The 20,000-nt window shown below is 46.1% G+C and overlaps 1 protein-coding gene across 1 annotated transcript in view; it reads left to right on the forward strand.

The window, feature by feature from the left end:
• mmp15a (matrix metallopeptidase 15a) overlaps positions 1-10,455 on the forward strand; it is a gene marked incomplete at its 5' end in the record, with an annotated part of 23,741 nt that extends 13,286 nt beyond the window's left edge. The window contains 4 exons of the mRNA XM_083654676.1: positions 2,761-2,899; positions 4,728-4,878; positions 6,023-6,138; positions 8,426-10,455. Coding sequence (XP_083510802.1) covers positions 2,761-2,899; positions 4,728-4,878; positions 6,023-6,138; positions 8,426-8,928 — 909 coding nt within the window. The 3' untranslated portion in view covers positions 8,929-10,455. The remainder of the gene's footprint in view (positions 1-2,760; positions 2,900-4,727; positions 4,879-6,022; positions 6,139-8,425) is intronic.
• Between the last annotated feature and the right edge of the window lie 9,545 nt (positions 10,456-20,000).

Here is a 20,000-nt window from a genome sequence, read left to right on the forward strand (position 1 = left end):
ACTTGAATGTTCCACATGTTGCGGTTGCGTTGGAGCTGTAAACTTGAATGTTCCACATGTTGCGGTTGCGTTGGAGCTGTAAACTTGAAGGTTCCACATGTTGTGGTTGCATTGGAGCTGTAAACTTGAAGGTTCCACATGTTGCGGTTGCGTTGGAGCTGGAAACTTGAAGGTTCCACATGTTGCGGTTGTGTTGGAGCTGTAAACTTGAAGGTTCCACATGTTGTGGTTGCGTTGGAGCTGTAAACTTGAAGGTTCCACATGTTGCGGTTGCGTTGGATCTGTAAACTTGAAGGTTCCACATGTTGTGGTTGTGTTGAAGCTGTAAACTTGAATGTTCCACATGTTGCGGTTGCGTTGGAGCTGTAAACTTGAAGGTTCCACATGTTGTGGTTGTGTTGAAGCTGTAAACTTGAATGTTCCACATGTTGCGGTTGCGTTGGAGCTGTAAACTTGAAGGTTCCACATGTTACGGTTGCGTTGGAGCTGTAAACTTGAAGGTTCCACATGTTGCGGTTGCGTTGGAGCTGTAAACTTGAATGTTCCACATGTTGCGGTTGCGTTGGAGCTGTAAACTTGAAGGTTCCACATGTTGTGGTTGCGTTGAAGCTGTAAACTTGAATGTTCCACATGTTGCGGTTGCGTTGGAGCTGTAAACTTGAATGTTCCACATGTTACGGTTGCGTTGGAGCTGTACACTTGAATGTTCCACATGTTGCGGTTGCGTTGGAGCTGTAAACTTGAATGTTCCACATGTTACGGTTGCGTTGGAGCTGTAAACTTGAATGTTCCACATGTTGCGGTTGCGTTGGAGCTGTAAACTTGAATGTTCCACATGTTACGGTTGCGTTGGAGCTGTAAACTTGAATGTTCCACATGTTGCGGTTGCGTTGGAGCTGTAAACTTGAATGTTCCACATGTTACGGTTGCGTTGGAGCTGTAAACTTGAATGTTCCACATGTTGCGGTTGCGTTGGAGCTGTAAACTTGAATGTTCCACATGTTGTGGTTGTGTTGAAGCTGTAAACTTGAATGTTCCACATGTTGCGGTTGCGTTGGAGCTGTAAACTTGAATGTTCCACATGTTGCGGTTGCGTTGGAGCTGTAAACTTGAATGTTCCACATGTTGAGGTTGCGTTGGAGCTGTAAACTTGAATGTTCCACATGTTGCGGTTGCGTTGGAGCTGTAAACTTGAAGGTTCCACATGTTGCGGTTGCGTTGGAGCTGTAAACTTGAAGGTTCCACATGTTGTGGTTGTGTTGAAGCTGTAAACTTGAATGTTCCACATGTTGTGGTTGTGTTGGAGCTGTAAACTTGAAGGTTCCACATGTTGTGGTTGCGTTGAAGCTGTAAGCTTGAATGTTCCACATGTTGCGGTTGTGTTGGAGCTGTAAACTTGAATGTTCCACATGTTGTGGTTGTGTTGAAGCTGTAAACTTGAATGTTCCACATGTTGCGGTTGTGTTGGAGCTGTCAACTTGAAGGTTCCACATGTTGTGGTTGCGTTGGAGCTGTAAACTTGAATGTTCCACATGTTGCGGTTGCGTTGGAGCTGTAAACTTGAAGGTTCCACATGTTGTGGTTGTGTTGAAGCTATAAACTTGAATGTTCCACATGTTGTGGTTGTGTTGAAGCTATAAACTTGCATGTTCCACATGTTGTGGTTGTGTTGAAGCTGTAAACTTGAAGGTTCCACATGTTGTGGTTGCGTTGGAGCTGTAAACTTGAAGGTTCCACATGTTGTGGTTGCGTTGGAGCTGTAAACTTGAAGTTTCCACATGTTGCGGTTGTGTTGAAGCTGTAAACTTGAAGGTTCCACATGTTGTGGTTGTGTTGAAGCTGTAAACTTGAATGTTCCACATGTTGCGGTTGTGTTGGAGCTGTAAACTTGAATGTTCCACATGTTGCGGTTGCGTTGGAGCTGTAAACTTGAAGGTTCCACATGTTGCGGTTGCGTTGGAGCCTGGTAAACCAGCCGGTCACGTGAACTCACATTTCATTTGGTTCTGCGGGACCATCTGGCCTCAACTCTGGGAGGGCTGTCTGCAGAAACTGCAAAGCAGACGAGCCAATCTGCGACCTCGCCTCGTAGTTGACATCGTAAGCGGCCAATCAGAACGTCGCTAGCAAAACAGTAATGGCCGCCTCCTTGCTTGTCCGCCTCGAGGAGTAACGTCAATGTTCGTCTAGTTTAAACAGCAATAAAGTGCAATTATTGCAGAAATAGACTCAATAACAACAATTAAACAAGTACAGGAGTATGCAACAGCGGAGTTTCTGGCCGGAAAATATGTTTTTGCCGTTCTCCCGATTGGATTTGGGTTTGACTGGATCCAACGCTGATTGGCTGAAGGAGTTGTCTGTCAAGGCAAGTACACCCGCCCAACTTCCGCCCACTGCAAAACACTGGGTGAAGGCTTCAGGCCAGACGGGAACGAAGAACAAAATGAAATGTGAGTTCACGTGACCGACCGGCTGGTTGACCAGGCTAGTTGGAGCTGTAAACTTGAATGTTCCACATGTTGCGGTGGCGGATCAGGCTGACTTCTCTCAGCACGCCATTGCTCACTGGTGTTTTCACAACCACTGACCCAAACAGCAAAAGGGCATTTCCAAACTCGACGAATTAGCAGGAACTCGCTTCAAGTCATGACAGCAAATCCAAACAAGGAGCAAATAAACTCTTGAGTGATGTCGATGTGTTGAAGGAAACGGGATGAAAGATAAACATTTCCTTATTTTCCTTGGTTGTCACTCCAGGGGCGCTGGTTCTGGCGGGTGCGGAGGAACCGGGTCCTGGATAACTATCCCATGCCCATATCGGTCTTCTGGATCGGCCTGCCCAGTGACATCGACGCGGCCTACGAACGCCACGACGGCAAATTTGTCTTCTTCAAAGGTACGTGCGACTGCGAGCCATTATAGGGCCGTTTGGCTCCAATAAAACCAGCCACTTCGCTAACGCAGCACCCGCAAATGAAGCTGAGTGCATTATGTGCAACCGAAAAGCCTTTTCTTCTGGTTTAGCACCTCGCTTGAGGGCACAACAGTGGCTTCAGTTCATTTGTTTCCCAGCTACTTTTCCTCGGATGAAGCCTGCAGGCAAAGCGCAGCCGTATTAGTGTGTTCTCTATAAACACAAAGTCAAATCTGTGCTTTGATTTGAACCGGTCAGACTAAATGGAAACAGTGTCGACTCAGCACGTTTTCCCCTCTCAGCATGATTTAAAGAGGAGATGGTAATAATTCAACAGAGCTATAACTCTATGTATCTGGCACACAGTGAAATATTTAAAACATTAGAAGTTATTTGAAAAAGTAAAGTCTTCCTGTAGGCCAAATGACCTCACTGCATAATAAACAGTCTGTAATACGGCAGTGGATAGGGAAAGGGTGCTGAATTTGTGTTTGTGTGAGTGTGTGTGTGTGTGTGTGTGTGTGTGTGTGTGTGTGTGTGTGTGTGTGTGTGTGTGTGTGTGTGTGTGTGTGTGTGCGTGTGCGTGCGTGCGTGTGTGCAGTGTTGGGCAGTAAAGTAACATAATGCATTACTGTAATTGTATTACTTTTCCAGGAGCTAGTAATGTAAGGGATTACAATTTCCAAAATGGTTAATTATACTACAGTTACTAATCCAAGTACTTCAAGTTACTGTTCGTTATTCGTTCGTTCGTTAATTTTCCGGAATTTCGATGATGGAAATGTATTCAAAATGCCCAGCCCTAATCATGTGTGTTGCATACCCGCTGTATATCGTGTGTGTTTTTGGGTGTCTTGACTGAGCCTCGTGGGGCTTGGTAGCATGAGGTGCGGGAGAGACAGGGGGAAAGAGAGAGGTGGAGGATTGCGTTGGCCCTCTCTACACCGCTCCAGATGGGATTTGTCACATCTTTTTGGGGGATTTCGGGCGTTTTTTGATGGCATAACTCTCGTTCATTTCTTATGGAGCTTCCTGTTTTTGCCGATTTCTGTCATTATTGTTGCTTTTTGATGCGTCGCAGCAGCAGCAGCATCCGGGTCAACAGCGTCTGAGGTACAAAACCTCCCACACGTCACAAGACTGCTGCATACAGTAGATGAGGTCAAACTCTCCCTGCTGAAGCGAGGCTACATGCTGCAATGCCCTGGCAGCAGGGCTGGAAAGTGACTGAATGTGAAACTGTGTCCAGACTAAGGTGTTAGGAGACGTTGGCTTCCACGTACAGTAAGGAAGGAACTCCTGGAAAATGCGGGTTATGCTGAGACTTTCTAAGTTGCCTGCTCTTGCCTCCCCGCTGCTTCTCTTCTGGAAAGTGTTAAACCCCCCTCCAAGACATCTGCCATTATGTTCTCGCCATACATTAACCAAGCCCCAACCTTCAGGTCTGAAAAATTAGCTCAACAACACGGAAGTACCAAAAACTGCAGTTTCTCAAATGGCCATATTGAGCAATTCCTCATTCACCCCCATGTTAAAATGATGTCGCCGATCACACAGAGTAATAGCAGGCGGTGTTGCAGCTCTTCTCGTCCAAATATGGTCACTTCTGGCTCCACGAAAACCAAGATGGCGACGGTCACACAATGCGAAACTCGAGGCTTCAAATCAGGAGTCCAGAAACGACTTTGTATAAAGTCTACGATCTTAACATGTTCTCTTTCTTTCCGTCATGTCGTGACTGGAACCTCTCCTCCTCTTCCTTTCTCCTCCTCCTCCTCCTCATCACCTGTTCTACCTTCTGTCCCTGCAGATGACAGGTACTGGGTGTTCAGAGAGGCCGACGTGGTGCCAGGATACCCACAGCCCCTACACGAGTACGGACAGGGACTTCCTGCAGACCGGATAGACACAGCAGTCTGGTGGGAGCCCAACGGATACACATACTTCTTCAGAGGAGACAGGTATATTACAGACAAATGCATACGCACACACGCACACACGCACACACGCGCACACACACACACACACACACACACACACACACACACACACACGCACACACGCACACACACACGATAGAATCATGGTGTAAGCATGTTCCCTTAATCTGGAGAATATGAATATGAATCTGGAGAATCTCTGTAGCACCTCTGGAGCATCTCTGTAGCACCATGATACTTCTTTTAATGGTTGTGACACATTTGACCTTAATCAAATTGCAGCTGCTCCTGCAATTTGGATATGGCACGTGGCCATATTGCGATTTCGATATTGATTCGATTAAGTGCGCAGCCCTATTCCTGTCATATTTTCAATACAATTGTCACCTTGTACAATAACTGAGCTAGTGTTAGACTTTTTAACTGGGTAAAACTAGTCTCTCCCCAGACTCAAATATTACGTTGAATCGCTGCGCTCCACATACTACATAAATGAGTCTGTGCCGCTTCACAGCCACAGCTGGTATTTGAGGGCGGGTCTAGGGGGGCGTTGAAATTGAATGAGTGATAGGTCGTAGCACCAATGAGAGAGTGGCTCCCGTGCTGTCACTGATCGCAAAATCATTACCGATTGGTGAAGGCTGAATCCACCACTGGCCAATCACTGGCCAAGTGAACGGTTCACTTCCTACGCCAGCTGGCTGAGGGAAAGTGTCCCAGACCCAGAGAGAGATCTGCAGCATGCAGTAACATAATGTATCAGACCCAGAGAGAGCTCTGCAGCATGCAGTAACGTAGTGCCCCAGACCCAGAGAGAGATCTGCAGCATGCAGTAACATAGTGTATCAGACCCAGAGAGAGCTCTGCAGCATGCAGTAACATAGTGTATCAGACCCAGAGAGAGATCAGCAGCATGCAGTAACGTAGTGTATCAGACCCAGAGAGAGATCTGCAGCATGCAGTAACATAGTGTATCAGCGTAAGAACTCTCATGGGTCTGGCGTTGAGACTACTGTAAATCTGACTTCACCTCATAGCACGAATGTGAGGCAGGAAAAACACTTCATCAGCATTTGATTATGGGTCTTTATGAGCTTCCATATTAAACCAGGTGAAACAATGGCAGAAAGACCCAAGTTTTCGACGTCTCTCTGTGTGTTTATAGCTACTGGCGATACAGCGAGGAGACTCGAACCACAGACGCGGACTTCCCCAAACCAGTCAGCAGATGGGGGAGAATCCCAGACTCACCCAAGGGAGCCTTCCTCAGTGATGACGGGGGTACGTTATGACTTCCAATCACTCAATGACAGTGGATATGTTTGTTGTTGTTGTTGTTGTTTTTTGGGGGGGGGTGCAATGGCTCCTTGGCCGTGAGAATTGCAACCGAGTGTCTGTGATGAAAAACAGTATGGAAAGGAGAACAGCATGAGAGAGGGGAGATGCAGGAGAACAGCATGAGAGAGAGGAGATGCAGGAGAACAGCATGAGAGAGGGGAGATGCAGGAGAACAGCATGAGAGAGGGGAGATGCAGGGGAGAAACTGCACTCACGTCCAGGCCCGTAGCTACCATTGAGGACACCGAGGTCATGACCTTGGTATTTTCACACACACACAAAAAAAAAAATCAGAAATGCAACAATTTGCTTCCTCTCTGTTTGCTATAGAAGGAAGAGAGATAACTCACAACATTCAGATTTTGCATTGAGGCTAGATTGGGGCTAGCTAGACTTTGGGGACAGTTCTATTGAAGTGAATGGGTAAGTATCTCCCCTGTAAAGTGATGTTTGTGTAGATGGGCCATTGTATTTAATTGAGCAGTATTCTGCCATATGTGACCTGTATGCAGAATATATATTATGTGGGGAGACATTTATTTTTTGTATCATTTTAAAGCAACAGCACAGTAAAGAGGATATTAATCTAACATGATGTCTGTAGTTCTTTATAGATCTAGCCTCTTAATTTTGCTCTCAAAGTGCACCAGATTGAAGCATTTTACTTTAAAATGGACAACATTTTCTATCCAGCTTTCCCTTGGCCCCCCACGCCGCGCTAAAATGACCTCGGTATTTCTCAAACCCTGGCTACGGGCCTGCTCACGTCTCCGCTGCAGCAGCCTGGCTCCAGTCGCCGACGCAGGAATGCAGTTACACCCATCAGTGTCCCCAAGAAAGAGAGGATGTCATTATTTTTGCATCTTGTGTCATTTGTTGTTTTCTTTTAGTTTATTCCCTTAAAGTCCCATTCAGCAACTTTTCCAAGTTTTACTATTGGAGAAACAGCGCCCTCTGGGTGCAATAGTATCGGTATCGGTATCGATATCGCCGTTCAAAGTCAACAAAACACAGCGGCCGAAAGCTCTATGTACATGTTGTGACATCGGGTACTCGCCACGTGATGAAAATAATAATCCATAGTTACGTGAAACATCATTTTCGTAGCAAATCCGCACCGAGTTACTTCCTTGTTTTCCTGAACACAACGCTTCCGCTGTACAGCGCATGCGCGCATCTTGCCTCCGGGACGCAGGCACCAAAATGCTTTGTCCCAGGAGAGGCCTTTGGAGGGCGGTGTGGGACCAATAGAGGTGACATTCTCCCTGTTACAAGTCACTGTACCATCTTCAATGACTAAAACGCTGTTACATTAAGGTGAAAAAGTTACTGATTGGGGCTTTAACTAGTGCAGTGCCCGTTCCCCTCCCTCCCCTTCCCCCATTCACACATCATGCTCTCCCACTCTAAACCGCCCTTTATGTTGCCAGTAGGTGGCGATATGAATACGCACGTCCGAATTGCATGGTGTTTGGCACTGCACTCCGTCAGGTCCCCCTTAGCGCTTGCCTGGGTAAACCTACTGTAAGACACGAAGATGAAGAAGAAACATACGCTACAGGCATAGCCTGTGACGTCACATTGAAGGCTGGGTTTACCCAGGCTACCTTAGCGCAGTTTGAAGTCGATCCGACGAACTGTTCTCGAGATCTGCAAAGGAAAGACATACACACATACAGGCAGACATACAGGCAGACATACAGACAGACGGTCGCGGAATCAATGCATAGATATCCTCCAATAACAAGAATGCATCGTCTGAGTGAGTGAGCAGAACACACAGCTATGCCATTGTATCATGTGATCGTGCTGATTCTTTCAGGAAGTGTAAAGAGCACCCCTGCAGGTGACCCAACGAGCCGGATTTTTTTAAATGAGGTAATTAGGGCCGGCGGTTAATGGCCCTAATTGGCAGAAACTGTTGTTGGTTTCTTTTTTGTTTCCCCACAAAAAGCACCTGGAAAGCACCTTTACTTCGTCAAGACAAATAGGTGAATGAGTTTACAATTGAGCGTCTGGGCTTGGTTTCAAACACTGTCAGCTACTTTTCTAGATCTACTCCTCCACTTTTTCTCTTATTTCTTACAGCTACAGTATCTTCTGTCTTCTCTTTGAACAAAGTGAAACAAACGATTAAGAAAGGCATATCTGGAAGACATTGGAAAATCTTAAAGCGACCAGGAAATCACACTCTTTCCTCTCTCTCTCTCTCGCTGTTTCTCCCATGCAGCTTACACCTACTTCTACAAGGGCGCCTCCTACTGGAGGTTCAACAACCGCAAGGGGGAGGCCGAGCAAGGCTACCCTCGCTCCATCCTCAAGGACTTCATGGGCTGCGCGGGGGCCGCCGACCCGGAGCCCGACGCCGACCCCGAGGTGGACAGGAAGCAGCCGACGCCCGGCAAACCGCTCGAGCCGTCGGACGGAGACGCGCGCCGAGAGCCGGACAGGGACGCGGGGACAGCGGGCCGGACCCCGGACGCGGACTACAAGCCGGACGACACAGGCGGGGAAGGCGGAGGGGACGAGGGCAAGGACAAAGAGGTGAACGTGGTGGTGACGGTGGCCGACGACAACGAGTCCAAGGTCATGACCCTGGTGATGGTGACGGTCCCCCTGGTGCTGATCCTGTGCATACTGGTGCTCATATACGCCATCCTCAGGACTCTGCAGAAGAAAGAGACGCCGAGGGTGTTGGTGCACTGCAAGCGCTCGCTGCAGGACTGGGTGTGACGCGGACCGGACGCACGCACGCACGCACGCGGGGTCAGAATGGAAGGTGAAAAAAGGGGCGTTCTCGTGTTCTCCGATGATCATTTGTCCGGTACGGTCACTGGCATCAACGTGTTTTTGTTGTTTTTTGTTTTGTTTTTATTATTATTATGTCGTGGTGGAAATAAGCATCGTTACAGTCGAGTGGGGGGGTTCCAGTTGTGAAAAATGGAATTGCCAAACTACCACAAGTTTTTATTTTTGTCTCCCTCTCTGCTTTCCAGCTGTCTGGATAAGTCAAACCAGCTAAACGAGAGTGGACTCACTCCCCCCTGTCGCTAAAGAAAATGCTCATTTCCATCACAACATTGTCCAAACGATGTGGCAGTGACCTCAGGTGTGCTGACAGAGACACATGACACACCAGGGAGGGCCCTTTCTATCAAGTCTGATTGTACCAAGTGATGGCTTATTATTTAGTATAAACAGACACAGTCGATAATGCACATACAGTATACAGAAGCACACACACACACACACACACACACACACACACACACACACACACATGCATAAGTACACATAAAGTCATAAAAACAAATATACAAATTCCAATATAATGTGTGCTTAACATTTCATTCACACACACAGACACACATACAGTACACATACATTAAAGGGACAGTTCACCCCAAAATCAAAAATACATATTTCTTATTTATTCTTGATCATTTTGTTGTGAGTTGCCGAGTTTTGCAGAGTTTGGGAGGTATGGGCCCTAGAGATATCTGCCTTCTCTCCAATACAATGGAACTGGATGGCACTCGGCTTGTGGTGCTCAAAGCACACACAGCAATGTCTCAATAATGATCCGGTCACTCAGGATAATCCACAGACCTTGTTGTACGCAGTTTTATGTAGGATCTATTTTCTTTTGACCAAACTACACCCGCTAGCAGCAGCTACAGTAGTTAGCAGGTAGCTACTGTATCTAGTAGCTAGCTACCAAACTACACCCTCTATTCTTTTGGCGCTTTGTGCACCACCAGACGAGTGCCGTCCAGTTCCATTGAGGCAGACGTCTCTACGGCCGATATCTCCACAACTCCTCAACTCAACCCAAAACAATTCTAGATTGATAAATAGCACTACAGTTAAGAGGGAACGTACTGTATGTCTTTTTGATTTTTGAGTGAACTGTCCCTTTGAAGGCTTCCCTTCCCTATGATTTGACCGTGGTGCTTCAACCAATCTTGACACGTGTCTTTCTGTTTGTAACAGATCATTTTGCACTTTTTTAACTTCCTTATTCCATTGTTGATTTTTGTTGTCCTTGTTTTGCGTGTGTGTGCGTGTGCGTGCGTGTGTGCGTGTGCATGCATACAGATGTGTGTGCGTGCAAAGCAGAACTCAGTGATTTACTATACAAACACACACAGACACTGGTGGGGGAAGCTCGTCCTCCTCCAACCATCACAGGAATGTGAGACAGCTGTGTGTGTTCTTCACCACCATCTCCCCACTGGTGTCTTCTCTCTCTCTCTCTCTCTCTCTCTCTCTCTCTCCCTCTCTCCCCTTCTCTCTCTCTCTCTCTCTCTCTCACACACACACACACACACACTCACACACACACACACACAATCACACACATCGAGACCACTTACCCAAACAAAGGCACATAGATTTTTGCACACAGACACACAGGCACCAACGTGGCCTCCTCCCCTCCACCCAGCTCCAGCAGCACAGTAACTGCTCGGCCTGCACCATCCACTAAAAAGCAGAGGTCCCAGCGGAGACATATCCACATGTGAGCCGTCACAGGCAGGCAGGCAGGGAGAAAGTGAAAGACATTTTTCACATTTAACGAGGGGGAAATTGAGTGTTCCTTCTATTAGCGGCGGCGCCCCCTATGTTCCGTCATTTGACTTGCAGTCATTTCCTAACGACTGCCTGCTCCTCCTCCTCAGCGCGTCCTGTGAACCTAACAGTGTGTGCAACATCATAGCAGTATCTAGTATCTGTATATCTACCTTCTCCTCACTCTGTCTCTCTCTCGGGTCCTCTGTAGGTCTTTGCTCATGATGCATTTTGAGTGAAGTGGAGTAAATAGGGTGAAAGCTGATGCAGTGTGTGTGTGTGTGTGTGCGCACGAGTGTGTGTGTGTGTGTGCGTGTGTGTGTGTGTGCTCGTGCGTGTGTGTGTGTGTGTGTGTGAGCACGAGTGTGTGTGTGTGTGTGTGTGTGTGTGTGTGAGGGCCTGCAGGCCACAGAGAAGAATGGCTCAGGGTCTGGTTCCCATTAAGCACACATGTTGCTGATTTAGTCATGTCAGGCATGGGGAGGGGGGTGCATTTAAGAGAGAGAGAGAGAGAGAGACTATGAGGAAAGGGAAGATGAGACATTGCAGCCAGCATGAGCGGGGAAGGACTGAAATGGGGGGAGTGAAATATTCAAGAGGGGAGTAGGGGGGAGGAGGAGAGGGGGGGCAGCATTTCCTTTGCATGAGTTACAGTCTTTGGAAGACGAGGGTGGGAGGAGGGGAGGGGAGGGGAGGGGAGGGGCAGCGCTGGCGTTGTGCCTCCTGACCTACATCGGTAAAGTTCCTCCTCCTTTCAAACCCCTCTGGTTTTTACTCTGTTTGTTTTCATCATGAGAGAGAAGAGAGAAGAGAGAGAGAGCTGGCTGGAGAGGACTTCCTCTGGGACATCACATCTCTCTCTGCTCTCTCCCTCTCCTCATGTACTGTGTCGTCTGGTCTCTCCCTCTCCTCATGTACTGTGTCGTCTGGTCTCTCCCTCTCCTCATGTACTGTGTCGTCTGGTCTCTCCCCTCTCCTCATGTACTGTGTCGTCTGGTCTCTCCCTCTCCTCATGTACTGTGTCGTCTGGTCTCTCCCTCTCCTCATGTACTGTGTCGTCTGGTCTCTCCCTCTCCTCATGTACTGTGTCGTCTGGTCTCTCCCCTCTCCTCATGTACTGTGTCGTCTGGTCTCTCCCTCTCATGTACTGTGTCGTCTGGTCTCTCTCTCTCCTCATGTACTGTGTCGTCTGGTCTCTCCCTCTCCTCGTGTACTGTGTCGTCTGGTCTCTCCCTCTCCTCATGTACTGTGTCGTCTGGTCTCTCCCTCTCCTCATGTACTGTGTCGTCTGGTCTCTCCCTCTCCTCATGTACTGTGTCGTCTGGTCTCTCCCTCTCCTCATGTACTGTGTCGTCTGGTCTCTCCCTCTCCTCGTGTACTGTGTCGTCTGGTCTCTCCCTCTCCTCGTGTACTGTGTCGTCTGGTCTCTCCCTCTCCTCGTGTACTGTGTCGTCTGGTCTCTCCCTCTCCTCGTGTACTGTGTCGTCTGGTCTCTCCCTCTCCTCATGTACTGTGTCGTCTGGTCTCTCCCTCTCCTCATGTACTGTGTCGTCTGGTCTCTCCCTCTCCTCATGTACTGTGTCGTCTGGTCTCTCCCTCTCCTCATGTACTGTGTCATCTGGTCTCTCCCTCTCCTCATGTACTGTGTCGTCTGGTCTCTCCCTCTCATGTACTGTGTCGTCTGGTCTCTCCCTCTCCTCATGTACTGTGTCGTCTGGTCTCTCCCTCTCCTCATGTACTGTGTCGTCTGGTCTCTCCCTCTCCTCGTGTACTGTGTCGTCTGGTCTCTCCCTCTCCTCATGTACTGTGTCGTCTGGTCTCTCCCTCTCATGTACTGTGTCGTCTGGTCTCTCCCTCTCCTCATGTACTGTGTCGTCTGGTCTCTCCCTCTCCTCATGTACTGTGTCGTCTGGTCTCTCCCTCTCCTCATGTACTGTGTTGTCTGGTCTCTCCCTCTCCTTGTGTACTGTGTCGTCTGGTCTCTCCCTCTCCTCATGTACTGTGTCGTCTGGTCTCTCCCTCTCCTCGTGTACTGTGTCGTCTGGTCTCTCCCTCTCCTCATGTACTGTGTCGTCTGGTCTCTCCCTCTCCTCATGTACTGTGTCGTCTGGTCTCTCCCTCTCCTCATGTACTGTGTCGTCTGGTCTCTCCCTCTCCTCATGTACTGTGTCGTCTGGTCTCTCCCTCTCCTCATGTACTGTGTCATCTGGTCTCTCCCTCTCCTCATGTACTGTGTCGTCTGGTCTCTCCCTCTCATGTACTGTGTCGTCTGGTCTCTCCCTCTCCTCATGTACTGTGTCGTCTGGTCTCTCCCTCTCCTCATGTACTGTGTCGTCTGGTCTCTCCCTCTCCTCGTGTACTGTGTCGTCTGGTCTCTCCCTCTCCTCATGTACTGTGTCGTCTGGTCTCTCCCTCTCATGTACTGTGTCGTCTGGTCTCTCCCTCTCCTCATGTACTGTGTCGTCTGGTCTCTCCCTCTCCTCATGTACTGTGTCGTCTGGTCTCTCCCTCTCCTCATGTACTGTGTTGTCTGGTCTCTCCCTCTCCTTGTGTACTGTGTCGTCTGGTCTCTCCCTCTCCTCATGTACTGTGTCGTCTGGTCTCTCCCTCTCCTCGTGTACTGTGTCGTCTGGTCTCTCCCTCTCCTCATGTACTGTGTCGTCTGGTCTCTCCCTCTCCTCATGTACTGTGTCGTCTGGTCTCTCCCTCTCCTCATGTACTGTGTCGTCTGGTCTCTCCCTCTCCTCATGTACTGTGTCGTCTGGTCTCTCCCTCTCCTCGTGTACTGTGTCGTCTGGTCTCTCCCTCTCCTCATGTACTGTGTCGTCTGGTCTCTCCCTCTCCTCATGTACTGTGTCCTCTGGTCTCTCCCCTCTCCTCATGTACTGTGTCGTCTGGTCTCTCCCTCTCCTCATGTACTGTGTCGTCTGGTCTCTCCCTCTCCTCATGTACTGTGTCGTCTGATCTCTCCCTCTCCTCATGTACTGTGTCGTCTGGTCTCTCCCTCTCCTCATGTACTGTGTCGTCTGGTCTCTCCCTCTCCTCATGTACTGTGTCGTCTGATCTCTCCCTCTCCTCATGTACTGTGTCGTCTGGTCTCTCCCTCTCCTCATGTACTGTGTCGTCTGGTCTCTCCCTCTCCTCATGTACTGTGTCGTCTGGTCTCTCCCTCTCCTCATGTACTGCGTCGTCTGGTCTCTCCCTCTCCTCGTGTACTGTGTCGTCTGGTCTCTCCCTCTCCTCATGTACTGTGTCGTCTGGTCTCTCCCTCTCCTCATGTACTGTGTCGTCTGGTCTCTTTTATCTGCTTTCAGATACACGCACGCATTTCTAGTCTGTGATACAGAGTGTGGCGAAGGAGCTAGTGAAATGCTTTGTAAGCTGTTTGCAGCTCATGTAAAAGGTTTGGAATCTCCCATGACTAAATCCATTCCATGCCAAATTCTCTCTCTCTCTCTCTCTCTCTCTCTCTCTCTCTCTCTCTCTCTCTTTCTCAATTCAATTTAATGGCTTTATTCGCATGAAAGGTGCAAGAACAATTTTGCCCAAGCCAAGTACAGATTGAAGCTGCAGATCTCTCTCAAACACAGGGTATATATACTGTACATATATATATATATATATATATATATATATATATATATATATATATATATATATATATATATATATATATCAGGGTATCCGCGGGGGCAAGTATTAAAAGTTGATAAATCAATTTAGGGAAAATTAAGGCCCTTAAAAAGTATTCAAAAGTCTTAATCACCATTTGTTGAGGTATGAAATTTTGTAGCTATTTTGCTGATTGTGTTAATTGAGCATAATATGGTCTCATATCGATCACAGACCCCTGATTTGAATCGGAATCGTCTTGTGGCAGACCTTGTGATAATGTGATATCAGCAAATATCGTATCGTTGTCCAAAGAATCTACCATATATCATATTGTCTCGTGATGAAACTTGTGATTTACACCCCTATCAGGTGTTTAAAAAAGGTCTTAAAAGGTTTTGAATTGAACTTGAGGATTCCTGCATATACCCTGAAACACACTCACGCACCATCTACTTCCATATTCCATAATAAATGTTCTTCAACACCCCAAGTGCGATGTACCACGGCCTGAGAAGCAGGACTTCCTCTGCCTAAAGCCACTATGCAGCACATGCTCCAGTAATCTTGACGTTTGCTTCATGTCTGTGCCAGCAGCCTTTCCTTGTTGATGTCATGTTGTATTTACCTGGCATCGTTGTGCCTTTTGTCTGTGAATGTCATATTATGTGTGTGGGGGGACCTTCTTTTCCTACAACTAGTGCGAGGGAAAGTTTTTTAAAACGTTTTTTCTTCCCTTTTTTATTATACTTTTCATTTGTAGTTTTGTACATTTTGTTTGAGTTTGTGCTCCATAGGTTTTTGGGCTACAATCGCAGTAGATTATTAGCAAGATGTTGATGCATGCAGGGCATGCTCTGTAAGGCCTGTGCACTCCGGTATAGAGGATGTTCAAGACGTTCACAATAAAAACACAGGTAAAAGCAACACACCTGTCACTGTCTCTTCCTTCTGCATACACTGTGTATACTGTGCAAGTTATTCACTTTAATATGTCTAACCTACTGTGCAAAATGTTGCTTCTGTTTTTGGCCACCAGAGGGAGTCATTGCCTCTAAAATGTTAAGAAACCTGTTGCTAGTTTTCCCAAATCTTCTCATTTGATATTTTCTTTTCTTTTTTATTAATTCAAGCACAAAATGCACTGTCATGCTGGGTGTGTGTGTGTGTGTGTGTGTGTGTGTGTGTATGGGAGCAGAGATGTGTGTATGTGTGCTGATGTCTACAGTATGTGTACATGCATAGAGTCCTGTAACTGCCTTTGTCGTGTGTGTGTGTGTGTATGTATGTATGATGATGTGTGATACCAGCGGTGGAAATGGGCCAATAGTGTGTGTGAGAGAGAGAGAGAGAGAGAGAGAGAGAGAGAGAGAGAGAGAGAGAGAGAGAGAGAGAGAGAGAGAGAGAGTGCACCTTCCTCCATGTCTTAATGTCAGAGGTAATCAGGATTATCTTCTGTCACAGATCATCCATTATAGCTTTACCTCCGCCCTCACTTTCTCTTTCATCTTCTCTTCCTTCTTTCTTTCTTTCACATAAGCCTTCCTCTTCTCCCTTTCTTTTGTCTTATACATTCTGCTCTGTTACACTCAATTGTTAATGTCATTATAATCATAGATATATAGATAGATAGACAGACAGACAGACAGACAGACAGACAGACAAACAGACAGAAAATAAAATTATCAAATTGAACAAAAACAATTTAACTGCTATTTCCTTTTTAATGTATCCCCCTAAATTGACTGGGAGCTTACACTTGCCTGCAGTCTCTCCCTCCCCCACTGTGTTGATCTGCAGACACACCTGCTTGAAAGGCATGATTAGAGAGCTCCCAGCCTCAGAGCTGGCCCTGGCTGTCTCCTCTCCTGGCTCATCCAGTGTGGGTGTGGTGTTGCCACACTGCGGCTTAGCGGCCCCAGTGTCTGTGTCACCCGCCTGTTCCCACTGCTTATCCCCTGCTGAGCTCATAATGGGATCTGCCCAGCGCCTGCTGCCTGATCAGCACCACAGACCCTTTTCACGGCAGCCGTTTTGTGTCTCCAGGCAGGGTAAACACAGGTGTAACCGATAACATCGGTTGCTGTGGCTGCTGTGAAAAGGGTCAATTTCGTTACCGTTCTCGCTGTCTGTGTGTCTGTTCTGTTTCACGGCTGTGCCATGTCTCTCACAGCAGTCATCCCATCTCATCACCTGTTGACATTATGCTTTCTCTCCTCTTCATCCCTCTTTGCCTATTTCAACCTCCTCTCTTTTATTTCATTTTATTTTTTATTATTATTGTTATTCTCCCCAGCCAACCATTTGTGGCAGATATACATCCATGAAAATATCACAGCTGTGCCACAAAGGCAACCACCAGAGCCTTCTCTGTCCATTAACAAGATTTGCTTGCCCCTCTATCTCCTGACAGTGAGTTTTTGCTGAGGGTGTTTGAACTTAGATGAAAGTTATATCTCTATAAAATCAGTGCAATCCACTATATATACAGTATATATATATATATATACAGTATATATATATATATATACAGTATATATATTATATATATATATATATATATATATATATATATATATATATATATATATATATATATATATATATACTGTATATATAGTGGATAGTATATATATATATATATATACATATATATATATATATATATATATATATATATATATATATATATATATATATATATATATATATATATATATATTATGTATAGTGGGATATATATATAAAAGTTGATAAATCAATTTAGGGAAAGTTAAGGCCCTTAAAAAGTATTAAAAAGGCTTAATCACCATTTGATGGGGTATTACATTTTGTAGCTATTTTGCTGATTGTGTTAATTGAGCATATATCATCTCATATCGATCACAGACCCCTGATTATACATACATTATACATATACATACATACATACATACATACATACATACATACATACATACATACATACATACACACTGTATAAAACTAAGGCCACACAAATATTCTTTGAGCAAGGAGATAAGGTCAAAGGTCATGAGCCAGAGGCAAACACATTACAGATACAGGATTTGTACTTTGGCCTGCAGTACGCCCAATAGTAAGTGAGCTGTAGCCTGGTTCTCCTGTTTCTATTAGAGTTGATATCTAGAGACCAACCCTTAAGATGATGGAGATGACTTCCACAACTACGATTCGTTTGGGATCAACAGGATAATAACACAAAATGACCCCTCATGTTTGAAAGGTCGTGCATTCCTCCAGGTTCCATCTGTCATTTCCATCATCTGATCTCTCACATCTGTGTGTCTGCTGGGTTTGGATTTGGAGTCCCCCCTGGGCTGTAGCTGGGTTCCCTGGTGGGGTGACAGTTATAGTAGACGATTATAGGGATGATGTCCGGTCCGTCTCTCCCCGCTAATCTGCGATGGTTGACCACCCAGGATTGTGCCTTGCCCTTCAGGTGCTGCTGGCTAATCCTGTTAGCCCAGGCGAGCGTCTAAATCCCAGCAGAAGTGTGTTGGCCGCGTCGCGCCGCGCTCTGGACTCTGGATCGACACGCCGCAGCAGGCATGCAGAACCACCTGTAAACACACAGGTAAGACAAAACCACCCTGTTATTATCTTATACGTTTGAAGTGCAGTTGGTGAAGATGAGAGTGGGGAAGGTGTCCCATATTGAGTGTTGTGCTGATGATAACAGGCTTGGTGCTGAGACAGACAGGGTGGAGTGGCTGTTCTTTGGAGTACACCTGTTTCTGAGAGGAGACATTTTGGTGTTACTATGTGTCGGTGGTCCTTGATATCTTAGGGAAATGGAGAGATATCTTAAATTAATTGAAATCCTTCCCAAATTATGAGCGCCAGCAGCAGACATGACACAGCCCTTTTTCTGATTGATGAAATCATTTGATTGTTGAAAATGAGGAATTCTGCTGAAGACACATCAAGTGTTAGCAGTTAATCCATGTTTCAGACAGAAGGCTAGTCTAGATTAGGTTCAGGGTCAGACCTCCACTACTTAATCCAATGCCACAAACCAGAGATTAGGCCAGGAAGAGGCCCTGCCTTGATCTCTGCTGTTTGGGACAGTGTCAGAAATCACACTGGTGGGATCAAACCAGCAGTACAACACATTTTTAAGGAGACTTGTGTGGGAATTCTCAATCAAATATACATGTAGGTTTTCCTACAGATAACCAGAAGTTGCCAAACGTTGCAACGTTGATGACTGTGGAACTTTTTCCAGGCCTTCAACAATTTACTTTTTTTCTTACATCTATTGCATCAAGAAGAATCAAATACATTTCTACCCAGTAGAATTTCTAGTTAGTATCGAGTAGATTTCTAACCATGAGCTCCAGGTAGTAAAGAGTGAATCGTTGGATCAGTGAGGAAAGCTGTAAGCTGCGTGTTGCAGACTTTTTAGAGACATATATTAAAGTTAAACAAAAGATTATATATATTAACCAGATCCATTTATATAGAAGAGTCACGACATCTCCATTCACTCCAATGGACCAGTTTTTTTTTTAACTCTCAAGAGTTCCAGGAAGTAAGGTCCTGGATTAAGCAGCACTGTCGAGTTGTGGCAAAAAGGACAGTTTGTGTTGTACTTTGAAAGGGTTTTTGTTTTTCACAATCAAATTGTACATTATCAGCTTTTAGCATTCAAAAGTAGCGCGAGACCCCTTCCTGGCTGTTCATTGGCTAATGAGTCACACATTTTGGTCCTCTGCTGACGCCACTCTCTCTCTATATTGCTCTGATATTAACCTTAAACAAAAGATTGTAGTGTGTTACAATGTAACCCCCTCATGCATGTTTTTCATGGAATTGTTTTTGCAACCAAATGACAGTGAATGTGAGGTTTGATCTAACTTGACCACGGATTAGGCTCTGTACTGGCAGCAGCAGACCACTTCCTGTCTCTGTAACATCAGACAGATCAAAGGATCCCTATACGAGTGAGTCAATCTGTTAGACCTCTTAGCATCTATTTTGTCCCAGCAGGGATACTGTAAATATTCCCATACGCTCACGACAAAAAAGCCTAATATTATAGGTCCTCCTCATTCCCTTTGGGATGATATATTAAACCTTTTTGGTGCTTGATTTTTCTTCAATATCATGCCAGCAAGCGGTAAAAATAGGTCTTGCTCTTGCAGAGTTGCAGAAACAAAGGATGATTATAACCACATGCAGTCACGGGTCAGGAAGAACTCAAGTGCAGAAGGCAGCTCGTAGTACAGCCCGTTCCAAAGGTCCAATCCAAAGTTCAGTCCAAAAAAGTTATTTTATTTAATTGTATCCTTTATTTATCCAGGAAGGTCCCATTGAGATACAAGATCTCTTCTTCCAGGGAGTCCTGGTCAAGAAGGCAGCTTCACACAGGAACTAAAAAGCAGTTTCACATGAATACATTTAACTTGGTACATAATTATACATAAAGGCTCACATTATAAGCAGAGATCATAATGGGCAGGAACAGAACTCAACTGAACTGAACAGAACTGAACAGAACAGAACAGACCTAAACTGTCTGTCTGAAGGTTGGAAGGCTGACTGACTCACAACCCTCAAAATGCTAAAGTGACATCACTGATGTGTGTCATCACATCACT

This window comes from Poromitra crassiceps (genome assembly GCF_964638095.1).
Source record: "Poromitra crassiceps genome assembly, chromosome: 18".
In the NCBI taxonomy this organism is placed as follows: Eukaryota; Metazoa; Chordata; class Actinopteri; order Beryciformes; family Melamphaidae; genus Poromitra; species Poromitra crassiceps.